The sequence below is a fragment of the Sturnus vulgaris genome, chromosome Z (assembly GCF_052056855.1).
Source record: "Sturnus vulgaris isolate bStuVul1 chromosome Z, bStuVul1.hap1, whole genome shotgun sequence".
Taxonomy (NCBI): Eukaryota; Metazoa; Chordata; class Aves; order Passeriformes; family Sturnidae; genus Sturnus; species Sturnus vulgaris.
In genome coordinates this window covers 567,836-593,462 of record NC_142283.1, presented here as the reverse complement: position 1 = coordinate 593,462, position 25,627 = coordinate 567,836, and the positions used below count along the sequence as shown (strand labels likewise).

Below are 25,627 nucleotides of genomic sequence, written 5' to 3'. Positions count from 1 at the left end.
CAGTTGTCCCAGTGGATGGATTACCAGCCCTTCACTGGAGATCCCTGTTTCACCTCAATAGCTTAAAATGGATTGGGCCACTGAATTGCACTAAAGCTTGTTCAGTTGTACTAAGGAGCACTTTAGAAGCGTTTAGTCTTTTTAGTTGTGTATCAGTAGCTCATTGAACACAGCCAAAAAAGCTCCTGGAAATGATTTCTAGTGAAAACAGCTTGAAAAAGAGCTTCATTTTCATGAGAGCAAGAAGGTACCTTTAATCACTATACCTCCTCTTGTTAGGTTTTGTTCGAAAAGATTAAAATTTGGATCTGGTCCCATCAGCAGTCCTAGGTGGAAAAGGTCATTAATGTAACATATCTAAGTTTAGAAAGACTTATATTTTTCTAATCAATTTTAAATCTTTTTTTTCTCATGCCTGTTCAGTTGTTTATCACAGTGGAAGGGAACCCATTTGACAGGAGTCCTTCCTCACTGAGTATTTTTGTGCATATTGCCATTTCAGCCAGTCAAAATGCATTTCTTTAGTGTTGACTCTTAGTGTCTCTCATGAAATTATGGTTGTCTTTCCAATGGAATCATGTAAAATCTTTTTGTTGCAGACCAGTTTCACATTATTTCTGCACAGTTCACTCTATTATTTCCTAGTATGTAATTCAGATTCTTTTAGAAAATGCTCTGGACATAAGAGTACAGCCAGTGTTCTGCTGCAATCTAAACAACAATTTATAAAGGTATGTATGAGAAAGATTCAGCTCTAAGATGTTCACAGGCTGTGGGAACTGGCAAAAGAGAGTTATCCCTTGAGCCTGCTGATTTATAGCACCCGGGAAGGCAGCACTTGAATTGTGCAGCCTCGCAAAGGCTTGTGCCCATGGAACAAGACATTTATTGCAATATGTTCTCTAAAACTGTTAGAGGGAGCCCTGCTTCCGTCACCAGCCACAATTATTCCTGCAAGTGTCACAAGTGCAGTTCCCACACACACTCGGTTTTGTAATCGAAGCACTTGGCAATAAACCACCAAACACTTCAGGGAGATTATTTATCCAGGCAGAAAGCTCCGTGTCATGGATAGCTAATCAAAACATGCGTGATGGGAAGCAGGAGATACCTGGGCCCTGGCATGATCTGACTGGAGGCAGAGGGTCACACCAAAGCCTGACGGGCCCCAGAGCCTGCTGGCAGGGACGGTGCAGTGCCACGTGTGCCTCCAAATTGCCTGGTAAACAAACCAATAACATAACAAGGTACTTCTCTAGGTTTTACACTGCACGCATGGGGTTTTTGTGAGACACTTCATAGACTCCTAATTCCTTCTGTTTGGTTTTGGTCATTATTTTTGAAGCACAAAAACATAGCACTCCACTTCTCTCTTAGACCTCTCAACTGATGTCTCTACATCACTACCATAATCCCCTTTCAAGATTTTGAACAAGCAAGCAGATGTGCCTGCTACATTTAAGAGATATATTTTTAAGAATACTGTTGTTTACAACTTGAGTGCATTCCTCTCAGCAAACAGTTCCAGGACAGTAAACATCTAGCTCTGTACTTAATGGTTTAGAATGTATTTAAGGTACCAAATTAGTAGATGATAAAAATAGTTTCCGGGTTTGGGGCTTTTTTTCAGTTATCTCAACTAAACCAAGTTAATTAGGCTTCTATATTTTTCCAATCATTCACCATTTGAAACGAATTCTATGCCCTAATAGTAACTGAAAAGTTACCTAAAAGTAACTCAATTACTAGAATGACTTATGTCACATTATATCATGGTCAACAATTTACACGGCAATGCATTAATACATAAGTAATTACATATGTAAGCAATCATGGCTCCTTTCCTTGAATGAGTTCTTGCTGGTGTAGACTAAGGCTGGCCAGTACCAAGCACACAAGGTAGTGTCAACTATTCCTCATGGGAAGTAAAATCCAAAACTAGGCCATGGGGTGGGGATGTTAGATCAAATTCAACTATTTCCATTCCTTTCTTTCTTTTATTTTCCTGTGAACAAAGTGGAGCAGCTGACTGAGCTGATTTCCAGGGACACAGGGGCATCTGGCTGATAGCACTTGGACGCCACAGGCCCCCAGGTGTGCCTGGACTGCCAGGTGCCAAAGCCAGGGCTGAGACCACCTTCCCAAAATAGGGCTCCCGGGCTCCAGGCCTGCAGACCAGTGCTGGGCTTCCACAGCTTGCTGACAACTGGCATCCAGAAAAGAAAATACGTCATTTTCCTGCCTGCCCATATGAGGGCACAGTTTATCAGGAGTCACCCACCTGGGGCCACTACTGTGACCTCAGAAATGCTCATCAGGTCTTGAACGAGCAGCACCTGGGCTGAGCTCCTCCTGAGCTACCAGAGACGCTGTGTGCTCCCAGGATCTGGTGCTGCCTGCGGAGCAAGTCCAGGTGGGCACGTTTTCGTTATTGAACATTCAAAGACAGTTGCCACGCAGAGTAACAATCCGGACGGAATGTTACCGTGAGTAACGCTGTGACCCTACAAACCTTGGTCCTAAGTGAGACCTTCCCTGAGCTCGGGGGGGGTTCCCGCAGGGCTGAACTGTACAGGGACTGTACTCACCTGAAGTCAGCCCTATGAGTTACTGTCATGCTTCTAGTCAATTCTACAGTCTTCTGTTAAATCCTTTAAATTAGGCTGTCAACTCAGTGCCATTGTGCCTAAGTGCTGTTGGAATCTTTAGGCCTAAAGCTTTGGTCGAGTCCAAGGCTTGGTTTTGCAGGGGTATCCACTCTGAACCCTGTAATTCAGTGGCAGGGGCTCCCTTATTCCTTGTGTCCTCACCCTTTCCTATTCTTACTCTTTGTCCTGTGCTCAGCCTCCGCATAGATCACTTTCATATGATTTTAATTTTACATTGATTGATTGTAGATTTTGGTCTGTGTGCTTTAACTGTGTAGTGAGTAGTAGAGTGAAGCATGCCAGTGAACTTCGTTGCACTTTCGCTTTTATATCAAACCTGATCTGGCAATACCTTTTCTAGTGATGCTTTGAGCAACTTAAAACATTCATTTGTGACAAACATTTTTAGTCAATTAAAATTAGAATTCTGTGATCATGAAACTTTTTCCTGGTACATATCCGGGTAGCCCAACTGTCATTGAGATACAGGAGAGGGATATCAAGAAGTGTGATAAACAAATATGCCATGTGCATATGCAAGCATCTTCTGTGTTTTATAATAAAATTTGTGCTGCATGGATGTGTTCCCTGCTCTGGCTTTCCACTCTCCTTCACTTTTAGCAGGAACTTCTTGATACCAATAGTTGTTTTTCTATCCAACCAAGGGTATCCATGGTGATGTTTATAAGAAAAAAATCTAATTATCTTCATAAAAGTGTTCTTCCAAGAGCTGGTTTGATACACTGATTTTTTGGGGGTTTTTTTTGGTCAATGATTCATGTTGGCTATCAAGCTCAACAGCACAATGCAGGCAAGGATGGAAGGAGGGATAAGAAAGAGGACATTTAGAGCTGCAAGAACTACAGAAGTGGTATTTCAGCAGCAAGAGCGCTGGTATATACACAAGTGTACACTGCCTCTCCATCTCACAGAATTAACCCAACAACAGGATTGTGAAGAGCAGTAAACTCCTCAAGAGTGGGTGCTCAGTACACATGCCTTTCTGAGGCTGCATGGCAAGGAGTATTAAGAGTGTGGATGAGGTAGAGAGGAAACGAAAACAAAGATAATTTGAATCTTGCCACAGGCAAAAAAGCCCCAAAACATCTGTGGACATTCTCCCAACTTGGTTTTTGGAAAGAGAAGGTTAGAGAGTAACTGAGGAACCTGCCCTTGGTGTGTTGTTTGTCTTAGTGGCTTATTCATACCATTTATCCAGCTCTTAGTCATGACTGCTTCTCATTGATCCTGACGTGCACTTTTAAAAAATAGCAAGGCACAAATCCCCTTCACATTGCTCCTGGAACCTTCTCTGTGCTGTGATGCCGAAATCAGTCCTGTGCAGCTGGATGCTGTGCTGTGACTCGCTGCTCATTGTCGGGCCGTGGTGGCTGTGTGGCTGCCAGGTTACCCTCACCTCCCCGCTGGTGTGCTGCACTCACCTGGGCACCGTTCCTGAGTGCGGACACAGCCTGGGTGAGGCAGCCAGGGGCTGAGTGCAGGGTCTCACACAGCCGCCGTGTGAGCAGCGTCTGCGAGCTCTGAGGAAATGCCCTGGGAGCCTCTGGGCACCGCCAGGATGTCCTGCGGCTCACAGACGTGTGTGAGAGCACCCCACCACAGCCGCTGAGGAAGAGCAGAGCACAGTCGGTGATGGAAGTGTCAGGCTGGCTGCTCCAAAGGGAAGCCGTGCCGTGAACGGAGCGGCCCGGGCGGAGGCCGTGCACAATGCCCACCTGGATTCCGCCGAGCCTGTGGCACTGTCTGCCAGGAGATCCCCACAGCACCTCTGTCACAAGTGCAGGGGCTCAGCCAGCTGCTCCTGGCTGGCCTGGAAGAGGGAATGCCCAGAAGGGTCTCAGTGCTGCGCACCAGCACCTGCGAGGAGAACGCAACCCAGGCAGAGCTGCTCCTTCCCAGCAGCACCCGGTGACAGGGAAAGAGCCAACAAACCGAATTAAAGCTTTCCCTCTCCAGCCCTTCTCACTGGGAGGGTGACCAGGCACTGGCACAGGAAGGCTGTGGAGTCTCTACCCTTGGAGAGATTAAAAAAGTGGTGAGGGCTGTTCTAGACGTTCCTGGGGGATCAGGAGGCATGGACTGGATGACGTCCCGAGATCCCCTCCAGCCTCAACCAGACTGCGGTTTTGTGAAGGTGTCCTAAGCTTGCATGGAAACCAAGAAGTGTCTTTGACCATACTAACCAGGAATTACTGCAAAGTCTATCTTGGTCACGGCTGAGGGAAGCATCTCCTTGGGCTCAGCTTCCTCCCGGCCGCGATCAGTCCTTGCCCGGGTGGCTGGAGGCAGTGTGGTACTGAGGAAGGTCCTGGCTGGGTTGTGTCTGTGCCCGGCGGAGATCACCGAGAGCAGCCTCGGGGCTGCCCTGTCCGGAGCACCGGCAGCCCAGCGGAGCCGCTGCGGGCTGGGGCTGTGGCTGAGAGCGGCCAGGCGGTGTGGGAGCAGGAGGGTGACAGCAGGGTAAGAGCAGGCTGCTGTGGGATGTCAGCGGGGTGCGAGGTCTGAGGGGTACGAGCAGGGCGAAGGGTGTGAGGGGTCTGAGGGATATCTGGGGTGTGAGGGGGTGAGAGAGATGGAGCAGAGTGGGCACCTGTGGGGTGTTGGGGGTGTGAGGGGTGTTTGGGGACACCGGGGTGTAAGAGGGCTGTGGGGTGTCAGGGGTGTTGGGGTGTGAGGGGACACACCAGGGTGTGAGGGGGCTGTGAGGGGTATTTGGGGTATTTTGGGGTGTCAGGGCTGTGAGGGATATTTCGGGGTGTATCGGGGTGTTTCGGTGTATTTCGGGGTGTTTCGGTGTATTTCGGGGTGTTTCGGTGTATTTCGGGGTGTTTCGGTGTATTTCGGGGTGTTTCGGTGTATTTCGGGGTGTTTAGGGGTGTTTCGGTGTATTTCGGGGTTTTTCGGGGTGTATCGGGGTGTTTCGGTGTGTTTCGGGGCTTTTCGGGGTGTTTCGGTGTATTTCGGGGCTTTTCGGGGTGTTTCGGGGTGTTTCGGGGTGCCGGGCTGTGAGGGGCCGCGGGGCCGGGCCGGCATGGCGGGATGGCGGGAGCGGAGCGGGGCGGGGGGCTCGGTCGTGAGGGGCCGGGCTCGGGGGTGGCGGCTGTCGGGGCCGCGGCTGTGCCGAGCCCGAGGGCGGTGCCGGGGGCGGCGCTCGGTGTCCCGGCGTTGCCGAGTGTCCCGGTGTCGCTCGGCGCCGCCGGGAGCGCCAGGAGCGGCGGCTCCGTCCCGGGAGCAGAGCGAGCGAGTGGCGCTGCCGCCGACAGCCACAGCGCGCGGGTAAAGTATTCAAACTAATTCTCGCAGCCTTTATCCAGTGCTCCTGCTGCTCTTCTGATACCGTCTGCGCTGTCACTTCGCCGCGGAGAAGTTTGCGGTCCTCGCTTTTCCCCAGCCCTTTAGAGCCGTCGGGTTGCAAGTTGTGGTGGAAACTTCGGGGTGGTGGTGGAGTTTTGGCAGCGTTGGAATGGTAATTATTTCAAAAGTAGCTCGTATGTGGTAAATTTGAACTAGGAAAACAAGTTTTTACTACTCGGACTGAATTTGCCAGGTTTAATGTGTATATGCAGGATCATAAAAATACCTAAATGCTTATGCTCTTTTAGTGTGAAAGCACGTCTTTTTTCCGAGATGAGAATCAATGACAATTTTACTGGAATGACTCTAGAGTCTCTAAACACAACTGTGAGAGCTCGTTTAACTGAGGGTGCTGAGGCACGGAGGGCAGGGAATCTGGCTCTCACATCAAATAGGTGAGGAATACTTTGCAAGAACTCCTTCATTCGTATCATGCATTCATGACACTGTCGCCTGTGTTTATTTGTTATAACATCGAGGGGCTCTTTCTCCCTCACTGCTGTGATTAGACTATTAGATTGAAAACTGGGTTTTCATACTATGAGGTGCCTGGTGCTGTTTTGTCTCAGAGTACTTTCCAGGACAATATTATTGCTTGAAAACAAAACTAAGCACTTTCGAGACAGAAAGCACAGTGGAGCTGTATTATTTGTAGAAGCATAAGAGGAATTTGTGGGTGATCTGACAGACCAGTCTGTGATTCAGTGCCACACACTGAGTTCCATAAGTTCCTCATTCCTCAAACTGCTTTAAAGCTTGAAGCTGCCTTCAAAGTTTACCTTCAAAGGTGAGAGGCAACTGTGTCAGTCCCGATAGTTTAGGAACTCGTGGAGTACTTGTGACATATCAGGTAATTACATTTAGGAATGCTGTATGATGCCCATCTGTTCAGCACCCATCTGCGGTGAGTTATCCAATAATTTACTGTTGTGGCGAATCTGCCTGACCTGTGGTCTTTCCCTTCAAACAAGCCAGCTGTGGGGTTTTTGGAGCAGGCTGCACCCCGTCCAGGTGTGATATGATGAACAGATGAAGTTGTGGCTATCATCCAGCACCCGGGAGTGTGTTCTGCATGATACTGTTCCAGTTGTCAATCTCTAACACATTCTTTTGATTGTGCAGCATCTGATTCTGAACTATTGGTGGGTTTTTCTTCCCCATTTCATGCATCTTTTCCTCACTTTTCTCTGCAGAGAAACATCTCAGGCTTTCTCCAGACAAGTTGATACCTGCCAACACCATTTACTCCTAACTTTCAAACTTCTACCATTGTCTTAGGTCAGCCCTCCACTCTGCTCAGATCAGCAGTCCTGCTGAAGTCGGTGGAAACGCAAATTTAAGCAACAGGAGGGGTTAGGTGAGATGTCAGAGGAGCAGCCTCACCTTCAGCCCTGACCTGCTGCACCACTTCAGGTAGCATTATTCTCTTTCCATGCCTGTTTAATATTTAATGTTCTTTTGCCCATAAAAGGTATTTCTACAGATGAAAAGGTTTATGTAGCAGGAGTTATATGCCATTGCTTAAGTAAAGTGAGCAGTTAAGTATCAGAGGAGCTTTAGATAAATAGGAGAGAAAGGTAAAGTCACCAATAACTTCCAGGTAGGTTAAAACCAGGGGAGAACACTATCAACATTCCAGCATGTGTGTTATCTTTCTCTGAAGTTTCCTTCTGTAAACCTAAATGCACAGATTGATCAGATACTTTTATAAAAGACTTTACAATAATCTTGAATACATTACTTGTCAAAAGTACACATAAAATCATAACAATGATTTGCACTTCAGTGAAAGTTGAGATAGACAGTACTGAGTCCTGAACTTTCAGTATAATGGAGTGAATCCTTAAAGTAATTTTGATGCAATTACCTTTTACAAATGTTTTATCAAGACAGGGGTGTGAAAAAAATCAAGCCACCAGTGAAAGTCAGATTTCCTCCCTAGACCTCCAGGGAGGAAATCTGACTGCCATTTTTTTTGCTTGTTAGACTTTTGAAACAAAGTATATCGAGATCATCCTTAGATTATGGTATTCACAGTAAAATGGAATTAAATTACTGTTTTGGAGTTAATCACCAGAACTGTACTAGTGTTTTCAGTGACGAATAAAAATTATTAATTAATTTATTTTACAGCTGAACTAGTTAAATACTTTTATTTCTCTAGAAATATATTGTAAATAAATGAATGTAATGATTTAATGCATATCTAATCTTGTATTGAAATATTGCTCTGCCAATTATTAAAGACTCTTTTGTTTTGTTTTTTCTCTAAAGGTTTTCCCTACACACAGGTAAGCAAGCACATACAAGACATGGAAGTTTTAGTTGCATGTCTGTAGGTATACATTCGTATGAGAGCTTTTGTTATTTGTGCCACAAAATAACAAAATTATGCTCTTAACTTTTTGTGTGAAACCTCCTGATTCTCTTTAATGCTGTCAGATGTTTCTTCTGTTGTAGAACTGGTACTGTCTGCTCAGGCAGAGGACTGCAAAGGACAGTCAGAAAGTAAGAAGGTGAAAGTCATGCTCTAATCTTACATAAATGTTTTACTGAAGTATTTTTTTAAAGTGTTTAATATATTTTCTGTGAGTCTAAAGGGTGGGGAAACATTTCTTCTTTTCTTCCCGTCATAGTTTTTTCCACAAAGTTCGAGGGTGTTTACAGGAGCAATTAGCACAGTAAAATCCTCTTTCCCCCCCAGTTCCTTCTCTCTCTGTGGGCACCCGTGTGGTTCCCGGGGCAGGCGGGCGTGGCAGGTGGGCAGAGCAGGAGGATGGAGGGGGTGGACGTGCCGCCCGAGGGCTACTCCCTGATCAAAGCCGTGTACCAGCGGCGCCTGCGGCTCACCCGGCTGCTCATCGACGGCGGCGCCTACGTCAACGAGAGCAACAGCCGCGGGGAGACCCCGCTGATGATCGCCTGCATGACCAAACACGCCGACCTGCAGAGCGCCAGCAAGGCCAGGATGGTGAAATACCTGCTGGACAACAAGGCTGACCCCAACATCCAGGACAAGTCCGGCAAGACCGCGCTGATGCACGCCTGCCTGGAGAAGGCGGGCCCTGAGGTGGTGTCCCTGCTGCTGATGAGCGGGGCTGACCCCAGCCTGCCAGACCACTCCAACTGCTCTGCCCTGGTGTATGCCATAAACGCCGCAGACAGGGACACCCTGGAGGTGCTGCTCAAGGCCTGCAAGGCACGGGGCAAGGAAGTGATCATCATCACCACGGACAAGTCCGCCTCAGGGAGGCAGAAAACAAAGCAGTACCTGAACGTGCCTCCTCCAGACCTCGAGGAGTGCATTTCCCCAGCTGATTGCACCTGCCAGTCAGAAATAGAGTCAGACGAGGGCCCAGAAGACCCATTCAGCTTTAAAGAGCTGTATGGGGGACAACAGGGGGACAGCTCCTCTGAAAGAGTGCCACTGATGACCAAACCCAGCTCCACACCAGCACGGTTCAAGCTGACGCAGGTGCTGCAGTGTGACCCGTGGCTGAAGTGCTGTCCACCAGTGTTTCAGCAGAGGAAAATGGCTTCTCCTCAAGAACTTCAGGGTGCCAGTCCCATAGAAGAGCTCTCCTGTAAAACCAGTGGCCTTGACTTGTGCAAGTGTGTCACCAGCAGTCACGACAGTAGAGACAGGAAGGACTCAGCTCAGGTACTGAAAACCTCTGATCAAACCTTGTCAAGGAAGGCATTGCGTGATGCAATAAACTATCAGACTCCTTTCGTTGAAGAGAAACACAACCCCAGTGAGATTCCCATGGGAATGGATGCCAGTTTGGGACAAATCAGCTTACTTTCCAGCTTTGGCAGTATTATCAAGAAAGGGAGTGGAGAAGCAAATTACAGCATGTCCAGTTCTCAGTCAGCTAACAGTCTGATTCCTGCTGCTGATGCAAAAGGCAGTAAGTCACCTAAAGCAAATAAAGAGATTCTTCCTACATACCAGACTTTGTTACCAAGTCCCAGAAGAGCTCTGGAGCTGTCTCCTGTTTCTCCAAGAGGCAGAAGCCGGACTCCTGTGGAGGGAGCAGGCTCAGGAGCCTTAGCGTTGGATCAGGCTAGGCCAGGTTTCCTGCCACCACTGAACCCCCGGCCCCCAGGTCAGGAGCTCACTGTCATAAACACAGTTTCTGGAATGATTTCTTACGGACAAACTCACTTAGCACCACCAGGACCTGCTTTCCCTAAGGGGACCAAAGACACCAATCTGATGCGGAGGAGGCCGTATGAGCAGATAACAGTCTAAGCAGATTCAGCAGTTACTGCTTTTTTAACAGGAGAGCAAAGGGGATATTTGTAAATATTCACTGCAGTCCTTGACTGTTATGGTACCTATCACAAAATAGAGCAGGTCTGTGCTGTAAAGTAATGTGTGCCTCAGGATGAGTGGAATAGCTCAGAAACTAAATGAGAAGACATACTTACCCAGTGAGGCTGTCTTCTGCAAGCTAAGGAGGGTTTATTTTGCTGGTTTTGTAAAGTTTTCAACTTGCCTGTAGCAGACTGAACCCACAAGGGTCCATAAGCATTGCAGTTCTCATTGTAGGTTGTAAATACCACCCGCCTAGATTTCCCCGAACGCACGCCCTTTCAGCACCCAGAGAGGTGGTGCACACGGCATTTGGGAACACGAAGCATTTGACTGTGACGCTGGACAGCAGACTGCCTGTGTCCAGGTTGTATATATGCAGAACCCCAGCGACATCAGCGTGCCGTGGGGTGGCGGCAGCAGGTGCCCACCGGCGGTGTCTCCTGGCCTCAGCAGCCTCGCGGCGAGCGAGCAGACACGTCGGAGCTGGTGGCACTCGTGCTGCAGAGCCGTGCTGCCCACGGAACCGCAGCTGCGGGCTGGGAGCGTGCCTCACACCCACGGCTGGCACTGCCGGCGGCGGCGCGGCAGCGCTCCAGCGCAGCGCACGGCCGGGCGAGCGCCGAGCCCCGCGGGTGCCGCACGCCAGCCCGGCTCCCGCTGGCCCCAGGCACTGCGCCCCGCGGGCTGCTCCCTGCAGCCTCTGGAACCCGCTCCCTGCAGAACAGCAAGGCTGCGGGCGGCAGAGCCTGCGCTGAAACGGGCTCCGCCGCTCCCTGCAGGTCGGGAGAACCCCAGAATGAGACCTCCAGGTCAGGCTGGAGCAATGTGCCCCCGGTCAGAGCCCTTTCAGCAGGGTACGGACACCGGGACACGCCCGGATTGTCTTCACCAGCAGGGGCACTTCACACACACGCACACACTGAGGAGCAGGGGAGGGCTCTGCCCTGCTCACACAGACCTATAAAACACAACAGCCTAAGGGAACTGGGACACCGGCACAGTTTTCCCAGAGAAGCTGTGTCTGCCCCTGGATCCCTGGGAGTGTTTCCAGCCAGGCTGGACACTTGGAGCCACCTGGTCTAGTGGAAGGTGTCCCTGCCCATGGCAGGGGCCTCGGATGAGACAGGATTTATTTCAGATGGTTTCCAACCCAAACCATTCTGATTCGGTGGGTCTAATCACAGCACTCACCTGGGAGATGGAAACCTCCCTTTTGCCTAATTTGAAACAGAGGACTGAATTTCCCACAAGTGGAAAGCGGTCCTCTGCAGCCTTCAAGCTACTGCTTGTTTTTAAGAATCTCTATCTAAAAACCTTTCTTTCCTCTCCTTTAGTGTCTTGTGATTCCAAGTATCTCCTTTGTGGTTGTGTGCATCCCACAGACGCTGGATTTCTGGTGTTGCATTTAGCATTTAGATCTCATCTTCTAAATTTTGAGGAAAAGTGATTGTGTTCTGTTTGGTTGTAATTTACAGCAATTAGTTGTATTGAAATTGTGTCTGTGTAATGTGAATTTCAGTATACTGAATTTAGGTATTTTTTTCCGGAAAATATTCAGTGGGTACTACCTGTCTTGTTGCAGCTTCAGTCAAAGTCCACCAAATCTGACATTGCCTAACAAAAGCCTGTAATGTTATTTAGCTTTGCACTTAGTAGGAGACAATTTACGGGGATCTTAACCATAAAACAGTGCTACGGGGATCTTAAATATAAACCAATTTAAGGAGCATTGGGGACATAAAACAATTTGAAGGGGATCACAAACAGACAAATATTTAATGGGGATCATCACCATAAAACAATTTAATGGGGATTCTAAACATTAAACCATCTAAAGGGGATTCTACACACATACTCTCTGTAAATAACTTTTTGGGAGTATTTGTTTCCATTCAGGTTCTGCCCTTTCCTTCAGATTTTCCTGGATCAGCCCCTGTGTACACCAGGTAAAAAAAAAAGGATTATGTGGATGTGTTTTTATGATACAGAAATTATGTGGAACAACATATGTCAGTATTAATTGAATACAAATTAGTCCCTACACAGAATACACTTTCCAAAATGCTTTCATGATAGTATCAAAGGAAATGGCAAGTTCTCATCTGTTCATCTCATAGTCAAGTTAAATATTTGAAGGGGAAAACGGATCTTTAAAAAAACACAAATTCTTTTTTAGAAGACATTGACTATGGCCAGGTATTCTAGCTGGTATCTTTGCTGAGGGTATAGAGCCCAATTTATGCTGTTCTGATTTAAAAATTATGTATCTGGGACTGTGGCTCCCTTAAATGAAACCATAATTTTTCTACAAAAAGTTCAGACAGTGGAGGGAAGTCGCAAAGTGTCTTGAAAAGGGAAGTTTTTCAGTAGTGTTACCAGTATTTTGTGATTGTGATGCAAAGTAGTGTGAAGTGTTCATATTATTGCTTGTGTTACTGTTACAAGTGACCTTCAAAGGAAAAAGCTTTGTTCTCTTGTTGTTGTTACGCTGAATAAATAAAAGATATTTTTTGCCCCTCAGAGGGAACATGGAAATAAGCACATGCTTTTATTCACTACTCAGGAAATGATGAGTCATTGCAAAAGGTACTCACTCAGAAGTGTTTCTCAGGCTGCCTCCGTACAAGAAAATGGGAACAGTTACATCGATTTAATGCAATACAGCTAAATTTGTCCGAAGTGTGGTGTGAGAGAGGCTCTTTCCAGCTGCCGGAAGCTTCCTGTGGCTCCACTTGTGGAGCAGAGATGCACTTGTGTTCTCTCTGGAGCCTTAATCCATGACATTTCCAGCCAGCCCCCTGCTCCTTCGGCACAGCACGGTCAGCCCGACCCGAGCTGCCGCTGTTAAACCTGGCTCTAAACAAGCTCAGGTGTCCCCGCCGGCTCCCGGCTCAGGGGGCACCGCGGGCTCGAGGCTGCAGCAGCTCACGGCTGCTGTCCCACAGCCGCCGGTGGCCCCGAGCCCCGCGGCCACACGGTCACACCAAGGGCTTCCAACCTCACCTGCTTGGTCTGCAGAGGGGAAAATCAATTCGGGTTTTCACTTCGAGTCTTCGTCCTCTCTGCAATGTGCTGTGAAGCCACACAATCACAGTAACTTCAAAACAAACAGTGGTGGCTTCACAAGAAGCACTGATTACTTAAGAACTCCCATTATTTCGGTTTAAGAGATTTAAAAACAGCAAGTCACCACAAAAAAACGTCGTAAAGTAGCAGTTTTCAAGGTTGCGTTTAAGGTGCAATGCTCAAAATACAGGCTTCAAAATGTCTTTCCCTGCACATTTAATTTGGTTTTGCTTTTAAGGAGTAATTGCTTTGTTTTGATCTTTGTCTTTTACAATTACACAGCACTTCCAAAAGAATATTGCCATAACTTGACGCAGCTGTACAAGAAAAAAACTGTAAACTGCGTAGGCACTAGATTTCCTTTTTTCCCTCATCAATCCCATGTAGGACCTTTATCCCTCTGCATGTGATACACTGCAGAACTGATTACTTTTCCAACTAAAGCAAAGGATTTATAAATACAGATTTTTACATTTTCACTGTAAAGTATTACTGGCACTGCACTAACTTCAAGAAGATCAGGTTTCTTAAGGAAACACCTTCAGAAACTCAGGGGGGGTTTTCCAGAGTCAAAGGGATAAAATTCCAATTCTCATCACTACATATTCCGATGAAAGACCCAGCTGTTCATCCTCCTGGGAAGACGACAGGGCTTTTACTCCTGCACACAAGTTGGCCTCTTCTGTAAACAGCCCCCCAACACACACTCACACCCATATCTATCTATATAGATATATATATCTGTACAAATATGCAAAATCCCCGTTTCTCAGCAGCACCTGTTACCTGAGCCAGGCATTTCCTGGGCTGATGACGCAAGCAGCCGTGGATCTCATGTTAATCCAGAGGTTTTGTCCCAAACTTTATGTCCAGCTATTTAAAACTTATGCTGAGATCTTACAGTGACCACCAGAGATGTTTCCTAGAAATGTGCACACGGCAATTTATTCCCAAGTTCCTGAAAGCCAGACACAGAGGCACGCTGAGGAAATGCAGTAAATTCCAGTATTTTTTCCCCAGAAGCATCAGCAATTTTGAGCACTTTATGTGTGTTTCACAGATGGAGTGAGTTACAGCCTGCTTTCCCTCAAAAACGTGTCGACTTCAAAATATAAACCTGACCTGTACCTGTATTTTAAAAACACATGAACGGCAGCACCTTTTACAAACATGGGCAGATGCCCACTGAGATTACCAACCTGTGACTGCTCTTCTCTCCAGCAAGGGGAGAAAACACGACCAGGCAGTGGAACCAACAATGACAGGAGGGATCGCTGGAAAAGCCAAGGCAATCAAGGGAATTAGGCCAAAAAATCTCTAAAAGTAGTATTTCAAGGGAATTCAAGAAATCAAAATACAACAACAAATTCAAAACACATTTGGCTTTCAATTAAAATGTCAAGAAATTCAACATTTTGGCTAGAAACAGTTCCCTAATTAATACAAGGTTATGGATCAATAAATCTTTCTCTACAAAATCGTCCAAACAGTTCCTCTTACTATAATGCCTCTTACTACATTAGTACCTTTACCCTTATTAAAATAAATAGTCTGAAAACTGAAAGACATTTTTCATTAAAAAATTTCAGAGGAACACTGAAATCTTTGGAGGAGCCTCCCTGTTTCTTGGATATGATGTAGAGTACAATTCCCATTCTCCCACAGAAGATTGCTTTTTAAAACAAACTAATCCAAATATTTTAAATTCCCAACACTCTAACTCCTGTATTTTTTCCTTAAACAATGGGGCCATGTAATCACCACGTTATTAAATGAGTTCTAAAGACCCTCAGCATCATTTCAGCTTTACTTTGAGGGTATGAATTGAAAAAAAATACTGCGTGTGTTGGTTTTTATTTCATTATTTATTTCAGCATAACACTTTGAATGACTGCTGAAGGTGCAGAAGGGGAGAACATCAGATGGAGACCCACGTTTGGGAAATGTGTCTTTGGGTGCACTTCCTTGGATTCCAGAGCACATTTAAACAACAGAAACCTTGGACAATATCCAGTGCTCTGCTCCCACTAGGATGCTCCCCTGTCATGGCAGGACACAATGACAACTCTCTTCTGTACCATCTTATCTATTTACTAATATCCTTCAAATTCAGAGAAATACAAGGCTTGAATCTGCAGTCAATTACAAATGGCTTTACAGTGCAAGCAGCAGATCCCTGAAAGAAGGTAGAAGAAAAAATACCAAAATAAAAGAGAGCTACAGCTGGAGCAACAGAGACCTGCTGTTCCCACCAGAACAAACACCTGACTTCATCTGTCCTTCACTGCCTCTCTGCCAGCCCCACAGCAACACGCTTTATTTCAGGAGAGCATTTGAATAAACACAGAGAAACAGAATCAAATTAATTTATTTATGTGCAAGTCAGACTAGTCTGACATAAACAACTTCACAGGGGATTAGCAAAGATCCATAGGTAACAATTATATACAGAAATTTATAGATAGATAGATAGATAGATAGATAGATAGATAGATAGATAGATTATCCATACAGAATAATCAAATACACCACATAGCCATTTCCTGGTAATCCAGATGATGTCTTCTTTTAATTTTATCTGATTTTTCCCTGCTTACTGACACCCACAGATATTGCTCACATATACTTATTCCTTTAAAATATTTCTGGCAGTTGCTGACCTTTTTAACCTGATAGTTTAATGAGTTTTAACAAATCCCACTACTTCAGGTGGGAACTGCTAAGTGGGAAGACTTCTAAATAACAGAAAAATGTGTCCCTGTGGTTCCCCAAGAGGCCTACCACTGAGAGATGAAACCCTGCAAATCGGTGAATGCAACGGCCTGAAACAAACCACAACTGAAAGATGAATAATTTCTCAAAAATCACTGTAGCAATCACAGCCACGCCTCACCCTTTGCCTGGTGCTGCAGATTAAACCAAGTACTCACTTTAGCTGTCCCATGTATAATCAGGTAGTTTCCTTCCTTATGGGGAAAAATACTTACTAATTTTAGCCAAGCACACCTTAGTAGATGACCAAAAAGAGGAAAGCTCTACCCCTCAGTAACAGAAAACAATTATTAGATAAATCTCTCAAAGGAATTGTAGGTAATGCAAGGGAGTCTTGAATTTTAATGTGAAATCACCATAATGCAAGATTTAGGATTAAGAAATGTACCTAACTTTTCTATCATGGCTGTACCAATGCCATGTAAGAACTAAAAATTATTGTAATTTATTTTAGTACTAGCAGCATGTTAAATACTGTGCACAGTATCTGAGTTAACAAAATTCCCACAGGAAGCATGTGAGAGGAAGGGGAAAAGGAGGGCAAGAAGTTGCCAAAGTAATGCTTCTCGGGGCTTTAGCTTTAATTGAGAAGTTAAAATGTCCTCTGTTACTGTGGGAGAAATCTGTGGTTTTTTCCTGCATTGTCCGTGGTGTTCGGCAGAAGCCAATCCCCTACATTTCTATTTGAGGGGCCTCAAACACAACAACTCCTCCAATAACCACAGCCATGGTCCTCCTGGCAAGGAAAATGCATTTCCTTGGGCAAAACAATCCTCACAGTTAAAGGGATTTACAGCATAAAGCATTATAGGGTCAGGCACTGCCTGCTTCACATTTAGCATTCTATTCCAATGGCTTTCTTGAATTCAGAGTTTTGTGGCTCAAAAATGTCATAATAAACCCTGCTTTTATCAAAGTTCTCCCGGATGAGAAGCAAGTCTTCTACAGAATACACATCTTCCTTTCCTGCCCAAACAGTGAGGCTGTATCTATGTCCAGAAAAAGGCAGAAAACAAACAAAACAAAGAGAAAGTCAGGATAAAGCATGTAAACCAGAAAGACATTGCACTAACAGGCTCCTAAAATACTCAGGATTACTGCATCCTCATTTTAGAAATGTAATTAAATACAAACAACTGCACCCCCAGACCAATTTATCTGTGACTGCTCTGCCAAACCTTGGAAGGAGTTAAACAGAAAACCTCAGGTAAATACCCAGCGAAGAAATTTACCAGGCTGAGCTTTAAGGTTTGATAAAGTAATCAATAGTCACAAGCTGAGCCTCAAAACAGGAAATATGATGCAACGCCAGACGCAGGTGATTGTCGTGCTCTGTGCTTTGTCACATCTCTCTGAAGATGCCACCTAACCCAGGTCTCATTAATTGCACAGAACTTCTCAAGAAACACCGAAATCCCCCAAAGCATTATTCAGCTAAAGCATTAATTCTACATCCTCCACATGACATATACTTAGTTTTCATCCTTTATTTAATAGAACTGTATTAATTTTAAAAATTAAATCAGAATTCAGTTGTATGTAAGCAAAACTGGCTCAGGAATCTCTCTCTTCTAATCATGTCACTGAGAAACCCCCCTGAGTTTTATGCTGAAGTAAAAGAGAAAATCCTAATATTTCAGTGGGAACAATGTTTGAATCCAATGCTATTTGAGGCTGGCACAATTCATAAGACATAATCTTAGTGCAGTAATATTTTTAAACTAATTTCTCAGTTTAAACAGTTTAATTCTAATTTCCGTCTTGAGTCTTCATTCTTCAAAAAGAGTATCAGCACTTTATTTGTCCATCCTGTTGTCTCTAAATAATTAGAAATTTTTCAGAGACTCTCTTAAGTTTTCTGTCTTGGGCTTTGACCTTGGCTGGAAGAATTTTATTAAACTCTGGGCAGGCAGACCAGGCGAAAAACATGAGTAAATGGCAATATGTGGGAAGCTGGTTTTATCCTCATTCTATTACATGTGAATAATTTTTATAATGAAATGGTTAGGAGTTTGTAAGAACGATTTTTAAAGGAAAATGTAAGTTGGTGTATGGAAACCACTGAATACATTTCAAGTGCCTCAGCAAAATTAATTAGCTTGGAGGGAAACACCTGACTTCCAATCTAACCATCATCTTTGACATTTTTCAGGAGACATTGCTACAAGAAATATAAATAGTGAATCCAGTACAAAGTCTTTGGATTGGATGAATTCCCAATTGCAACATCAAACTATTTAGTCTATTTAACTATATTCATCTCAGGAAATGTTTGCAGCAGAACTGGATTACACACCTACGCACCATTCAGAAGTCCTTACAGTGGGTAATGAAAAAGAAGATTCTGGAATTTAACTACTTTACAGAAATTAATAGCGACCACTTGTGTCTGAGGACTCAAACTTTGGAGAGCTGAGGGAAATAAAGCCCTGAGAGAAGAAGTATTTCCCGTGCTGCTGGGATGAGCACGGGCACAGGGCCCTGCTGGGTTTGACATGAGGAGATGAGCGTTGGTCAGCACAGGGGAGGGCCGAGGGCTGGCACCGACCTGAGGGGTGCTGGATGGAAATCCATCCAAACCCCTGCAGGTCTGGGGTGCCGGATGGAGCAGCCCCTGGAGGTTTGGGGTGCCGGATGGAGCAGCACTGACCTGTGTGACTGCTGGAGCAGCCACTGGAGCTGTGGGATGGAGCTGGGCAGCAGCGCGGCTCTGACAGCGAAGGTGACGGGCTGGGACAGGGGCTGGCACAGCCGGGACATCTCCTGCACCATGGGCCACTGGTAGCCTGGGGACACACTCAGAGCCTCACACACACAGCCCTGGGGAGCCCCAGGCACAGCACGGGCGTGCCCTGTGTCCCCTCTGACACCCCAAACCAGCACCTCCCTGAACACCAGGGAATTCCACAACCGAACTGCTCTGGACAACAAATGGCCCCGAGGAAAAATGCAACAAATGCAATATCAACATGGAAAATCACCTCACTGTGAACACCCTCATCTCCCCTTCTGCACATGTATATTTACTTACTTTACATACAGCTACAGAATGTGGCATTTTTAATGCATCTCTGCCTTTCCTCTAATAAACTCTGCTGCCACTGACTTCAATATGGCCTAGTTTAACATTGTCAGGGGCCCTTCAAAAATAAAAACATGAAGAAAAAATTAGGACAAAAAGGGAAATTAATCCACTAGGAATGAAGTTATACACAAATCAAGCACACACAGACAAAAGCATTCTGTGCCTAAAAATACTAAAATCAAGCAATCTGAAATACTGAAAGTGCCTTTGCTGAGATTTTTATAAAGACTGGAGCTATTTCAAATTACATTTACCTGTTCTTTTCTATCTACAGGCTATGAAAATCCTGTAACAACAGTTAAGAAGTTTTTTCTCAATTACTCATATGGAATGTAGTGACTAGAAAGAATAAAAAAGCACTAAATATTAAAAAAAAAAAAAAAGTTTTGTTGGGAAAGCAGCAACTTCCAGGCGAAATCACTCAAATGATTTTTGGTTTTCTTAAGTTTTACAGTAGAACCTTATTTTGTATTTCCATAAACTGAAATTTAGAATTGAGATAAAATGAAATGTGCTTTCACATGTTACCCAGTACTTCTAATGCATTTTCCAGCAATTTCTTCCTGTTCTGAAAATATTTGGGAGAAAGCACTGAACAGTTTAATAAAACTGCAGTAGATCATATAACAAAATACTAAACCTTGCTAATGAGTAAGTAGCAATGGGAATGGTGTAAAATCCTATCATGGTGGCCCCAGACAATATTGGAGGGGACTCTGCTCATAATGACAATTGAAAGAGGAAGCCTGTGAAAAAGACCCTATAATAATGGAAATTGGAAGCTTTACTGCAAAAATTCAAGTATCCAAGAGAAATGAAGTGCTAGGGATAAGGCTGACCCACGACTTGATTTCAGTGCTCAAAAAAAGCAGACATAAATTTTCACATTTTCAGCTGATCTGTTTTTCCTCAGGACACACGCCAGGATTCCAGTCACTGAGTCAGGAGAGCCCTCCCTGAAACAGAGGCTAAGGAGCCTGTCCCTCAGAGGTGCTCAGCAGGTGAGAAGAAGCTGAGGTACAAAGAGCTTGTTTTAGGAAGAAGATGGCATTTTCACCCAGCTGCGCTGCCACCGCAGCACTGGGCTGACTGCTGGACAGCGCACACAGCTCAGCCCAGGACAGGGCTCCACGATCCCTGCCACTCACACAACGCCCAGCCCGGGGATGGAGCCCTGCCCTTACCTTGCCCTCGGTGGCAGGCCGTGGTCCAGCCCAGGGACAGGGTGGCGCCGGGGCAGGAGCAGGTGACAGCGCCCAGGAAGGCGCGGGCGTCCAGCGGCGCGCAGCTGCCGCGGGGCCCGGGCAGGATGTCCCCGTTCAGCCACACGGGCCCGGCCAGCGGCTGCTCCAGCTGCCCCAGCAGCTCCAGAGAGGGTCCCACGGCGGCCAGGCTGTGCAGGGACACAGGGCAGGTCACAGCACTGCAGTGTCCCCAGGGTGTCACTGCCAGCCGCTCACCTGCCCTGCAGCAGCAAAGCCCCGACTCCAGCCCCTGCTCCAGCACTTCCTGGCCTCACCTCTGCACCCCCGACCTTGCCAGCTCTGCACCTCACACCTCAGAAGGGCTTCAACACAGGAAGCCACTGCAGTCTCTAACCTGTGTTTCACCAGACCTGAAAGCCACTAATGCTGTAAATTCAGTCCCAAGAGTGAAAGTCATCTCTCCCCACCTTAACCATGCTCCGAGTGGCAAAGATTTTATCACCATGTCAGACCCGGGCTCAAAGTTACCTTCACATCCCTGCAAGGTGGTGCACCTGCACTAGCAGAATAAAAAGCCCAATTTCAGGCAACTAAAAGAGAGAAAAAGCACCCACTTGAACATTTAGTGCCTGGCTGTGGTGTTCCCCACAACTCCAAAGTGTGGCAGCACACAGAAGCCTGCCTGTCCAGTGATCATCTGACAGCTAATCATTAAAAGGTTAATCATGAACTGGCATCACTTGAGGAACCAGCGCAGACTCCCTGTGAGCATTTAACAAAGTCTGTGGTCACATATTCCTACTGTCCTGTCAAGCCAAAAGAAAAAACACAACTAGCTTTTCTCAACTCTAGCCTACCAAAACTTTCAAAGTACTGTATAAGGAAAGGAGATGGAGAATAATGGGGAAAACACATGAACACACCAAGAAAATGTTTCTGTCACAGCACATTAATTAATGCACAGTGTAACGTCAAGGAATTTTAAATCACTATGGTCAGAGTACTGGAATTAGGTTAGTTCTAAAGCCAACAACCAGCCCCCTGAGCTGCTTGTCTTGTTTCCTCTGCAAAGTTCACTTTGTGTATTTTGCCTTTTGTGCTGTTGGGAAAGCTGCACAGAGGTAGGAATTCCCTCACTGGAGATGAGCTCAAGTTCTCTAGGAGAAAAGCCAGTGCTGGCTTGTTTTATTGTGTGGGCTTCAGCATTTCCCACACTGTCTGGGCCCAGAACAGTTTGTATCCTCACATATGCATGGGACTGTCAGGGTCAGTGGAATGCCTTCCCCTGTACTGCAAAGGACAAGGGAATGCAGTGAGAAAAAAGCCCAAAGCAAAACAGCAACACAGGGGAAAAAAAACCCAGGAACAACATAAAAAAAAAAAAAAAAAAGGAAGAAGAAGAAGAAAAATCCCAAAGCAAAACAAAACCAAAAAGCCCAAGCCCAAAAAACCACAAGTCCCAGAGGGCACTGGGTTCGTTGTGCAGCATTTAGAAAATTCAGACTTAGTGCTGACTTCATGTGAAATGACTTTGGCATTTCTGAAGTGGGACACTGAAGACCTTTTGCAGAATACATTAATTTCAGTAGCCAAAGCCAGCAGGAAATGCAATTATGTGGTCAATCAGGATGACACATCAGAGATGTAAAAAGTACATATTTAAAGCACCATTGAAATAATCTCCAAAACTTCAGCAATGGCATCCAAATAAATATTATCCAAAGGAACATCACATTCTGTTATCACTTATTTGACTCTATCTGCACTGTGTGATGTATTCTTAAATGCTTTTATACAATCAGACTTATATAATGCAATGTACTTTTAAAAGCTTTTTTGAATCTCTGCACTTGGCTGTAAACTCCGTTTGAAAAATGAAAGGCAGGTAGTTCAAAATTAATTTAAACAATAATTAAAATGGAAGGAAAATCCCACCCAAACTCACAAGAAATAAGCCCAAACAAATGCCTACTGCTCTTTTTTCCCTTCTCTGCCCAGAAGGACACACACACATCCTGTGACAATAAAAGGATTTAGCCTGCCCACGTGTTTTACTTTCATGAACTTTCACATGAAAACCGTGACTGTGTTACACAGAACCACAGGCATAAATCACATTTTACAGCTATCTCGTGGGGGTTTTTTGCATTTCTATAGAGCACTTAAGCACTGACGAAGGTCTTTGTAACTTGCTGCCAAAACAGACTGAGCAAGTGGAAATTCAGACAAAGCCAGAGTCAGGAGCTGGAGGGGTGCATGTCTGGAAATCACAGCTCATTTCAAACTCTTTCAAGGCAATCTCAAGGGGTTGTCAGGTGTGTTTTCCATTCGAGAAATGAAACAGCTGATGGTTCAAATTGCGAATGAACCTCTGAACATTTATTTAGTAAGGCCAGAGAAAGGAGCCTTCCAGAGAGGCACCTTCCTGAAGGGAAAGCTCTGGTCTTAATACCTAATTCACTGAATAGAAAAAAACCACTATTTGTAGCTCAAAACACTTTTAAAGGTTTGGCTCTTGCCATGCTTTGAGAATTGTGGACTGTGTTTCCATGCTTCTGAATGCATCATGCTCAACTGCACAATGAGGAGGAGCCTGGCTGAGGATCACCTGTAGAACCGTAACAGGTAAAAACACAAACAATTTAACCACCTTTTTGTTGAGATACCTCTTAAAGTCCAGCTTGATGCCTTTATCGGTGCTGCCCATCTGTGCCAGCCACTCCTGCAGGGTGATGTCGCTGTCAGTGTCCGGGGGGTGAGCCAGGATGGGGTCCCCATGCCCTCCCCGGAGGAGAACATCCACCTCCACCATGTGCACATCACCTGGGCGTGGACAAATTACACCTCAGCTTTCAGTGCTTCACGAAAACTATCACTCACCAAGCCTGCCTGCACCAGCCCCAGCAGCCTTGCTCCTACGGGAACTGCTGTCTGGGACATAAAAGCTGCAATTTTGGGGGGTTTTCAGTCACTAAATTCTTTGCAAGCCTACAACCACGTGAAATTTGATCTCTGAGGGTGCATTTGGGCAAGCAACCACGTGGGTTTTCATCTTCACTGGAACAGAAAAGCAGACGTCCAACATGTGAATCTGCTCTTATTAAATTTCAGATCTTCTCCTGACAGAGGCAAGATGAGCACAGGATTTAATACTGGCGCAGCCTGAGCATTCCCCTTGACTCATGGCCAAAACTGACCAGGAAAATGTTAGCTCACACACAAGACAGGCAAACACGGGTCTTGGGAGTGCTCAGGCTCTTGAAAGCAGCTTTATACAATGAATCTGGGCAGTGCTACCAGCTTTGCAGAGAATCCACTACACACAGTGAAGACTGAAATACAAAGAAAAGAGCTAGTGATGGTAATGAAGATATAGGATATTATATATAAATTTACACAAGTATGTATTTGTCAAATATTCACAGAAATTTACACACAGCTCACTGCTGCCCAGGCCGGTGCACCAGGGCCCTTGTGGCTCTGCACAGTGCCCTGACAGGAGGGGACAGCCAGGGAGGATTTGGGATCTTATCCCAGGGAACAGGGACAGGAGGAGAGGGAACGGCCTCAGGCTGGGCCAGGGGAGGCTCAGGGTGGATTTTGGGGAAATTCCTCCCTGGAATGGGCTGTCCAGGTCTGGCACAGCTGCACAGGGCAGGGGTGGAGGCCCCATCCATCCCCGGAGGGATTTAACAGCGTGGGGATCCTGGAGGAGGGAGGGGAAGAGGAAGGGGAAGAGGAAGAGGAAGGAGGAAAAGGAAAAGGAAGAGGAGGAGAAGGAAGGGGAAGAGGAAGGGGCCTGTGCCGCACTCACTCCGCGCGGCCTCCGCCGCCCGGGCCCGGCTGTTGGCGGCGTGGAACCAGCGCACGGCGGCGCCGTCCCTGGCCGCGATGCTCCCGGTGCGCAGGAAATGATCCACGGGCCACTCGCTCCAGGAGCCTGCGGGGACACGGCGGGGACACGGCGGGACCCCTCAGCGCGGCCCGCCCGCCGGGGAGCCCGGCACTGCCCCCACAGCCCCAGCATAGCCCTCACGGCCCCCACAGCCCCGGCACAGCTCCCATAGCCCCCACGGCCCTCACAGCCCTCATAGCCCCGCCACAGCCCACAGAGCCCCCCAACCCTCACAGCCCCAGCATAGCCCTCACGGCCCTCGCGGTCCTCATAGCCCCGACCGTCGCCCCCCGGCCCCCGCGCTCACCCCGCGGCCCGCTCGCCATGGCCCGGCCCCGGGCCCGGCCCGCCCCACCGGGGGCTGGGTCCCGCCGCCTTCGCGCCGGGCGGGGCCGGGCCGGGCCGCGCCACCATGGGGAGTACGTGAAAATCCTCCCGAATTGGGATGATCTGTGTGTTCTTTGAAGCCTAATCGGCAAGGAAAGGCCTGATCCGTGGGACAGGCACGGTCCGCAGTCACCGCGGAATCCTGAGCGGTGTAGGACAGGATGATCCTCAGGCTGGGCCAGGGCAGGCTCAGGGGGGACAGCAGCAGGAATTTCCCCATGGAAAGGGTGGGCAGGGATTGGAAGTGCCCAGGGAGGGTTGGATCCCCATCCCTGGAGGTGTCCCAGCAATTCCTGGAGGTGGCACTGGGTGCTCTGGGCTGGGGACAAGGTGGCATGGGGCACAACTGGGCCTGGATGGGTTGGAAGGATTTTCCAAATTAATGATGAATTCTGTGACTGTGTGTGAAATGAGGACGTTGGTGAGAGCTGTGCAGATGCTCAGGATCCGTTTGTCCTGCTCTGAGCCCCGTTGGTGGCAGTGCCCCAGCTCAGCCCGAGCCGGCCCAGGCACAGCCCCCGGGCAGGGCAGAGCCCCGGGCAGGGCAGAGCCCCCGGGCAGGGCACAGCCCCGGGCAGGGCAGAGCCCCCGGGCAGGGCAGAGCCCCGGGCAGGGCACAGCCCCCGGGCAGGGCAGAGCCCCGGGCAGGGCAGAGCCCCCGGGCAGGGCACAGCCCCCGGGCAGGGCAGAGCCCCCGGGCAGGGCACAGCCCCGGGCAGGGCAGAGCCCCCGGGCAGGGCACAGCCCCGGGCAGGGCAGAGCCCCCGGGCAGGGCACAGCCCCCGGGCAGGGCACAGCCCCGGGCAGCGCACAGCCCCGGGCAGGGCACAGCCGGGCTGGGCTCCCAGAGCTGCAGGGCAATCCCTGAGCGCT

The 25,627-nt window shown here is 47.2% G+C and overlaps 2 protein-coding genes across 7 annotated transcripts; one reads left to right on the top strand and one right to left on the bottom strand.

The window, feature by feature from the left end:
* Window positions 1-5,895: 5,895 nt before the first annotated feature.
* Window positions 5,896-12,864, top strand: ANKRD34B (ankyrin repeat domain 34B). Of its 5 annotated transcripts, none has more exons than XM_088156287.1 (5): window positions 5,952-6,135; window positions 7,302-7,436; window positions 8,298-8,314; window positions 8,484-8,531; window positions 8,728-12,864. In XM_088156287.1, exon 5 carries the CDS (start codon window positions 8,800-8,802, stop codon window positions 10,276-10,278), a length of 1,479 nt encoding a protein of 492 aa, XP_088012413.1. In that variant the 5' UTR covers window positions 5,952-6,135; window positions 7,302-7,436; window positions 8,298-8,314; window positions 8,484-8,531; window positions 8,728-8,799; the 3' UTR covers window positions 10,279-12,864. The 5 variants fall into 5 exon arrangements, with proteins under 5 accessions (XP_088012411.1, XP_088012413.1, XP_088012412.1 ...); XM_088156286.1 differs by having other exon boundaries at window positions 8,484-8,539; XM_088156284.1 differs by having other exon boundaries at window positions 8,298-8,539.
* A 2,896-nt stretch (window positions 12,865-15,760) lies between these two features.
* FAM151B (family with sequence similarity 151 member B) lies at window positions 15,761-24,725 on the bottom strand. Of its 2 annotated transcripts, XM_088156288.1 has the most exons (6): window positions 24,675-24,725; window positions 24,287-24,412; window positions 23,139-23,295; window positions 20,452-20,660; window positions 18,833-18,968; window positions 15,761-17,171 (listed from the first exon to the last, which is right to left on the bottom strand). In XM_088156288.1, exons 1-6 carry the CDS (start codon window positions 24,691-24,693, stop codon window positions 17,018-17,020), a joined length of 801 nt encoding a protein of 266 aa, XP_088012414.1. In that variant the 5' UTR covers window positions 24,694-24,725; the 3' UTR covers window positions 15,761-17,017. The 2 variants fall into 2 exon arrangements, with proteins under 2 accessions (XP_088012414.1, XP_088012415.1); XM_088156289.1 differs by lacking the exon at window positions 24,287-24,412 and having other exon boundaries at window positions 24,675-24,717.
* Window positions 24,726-25,627: the final 902 nt, after the last annotated feature.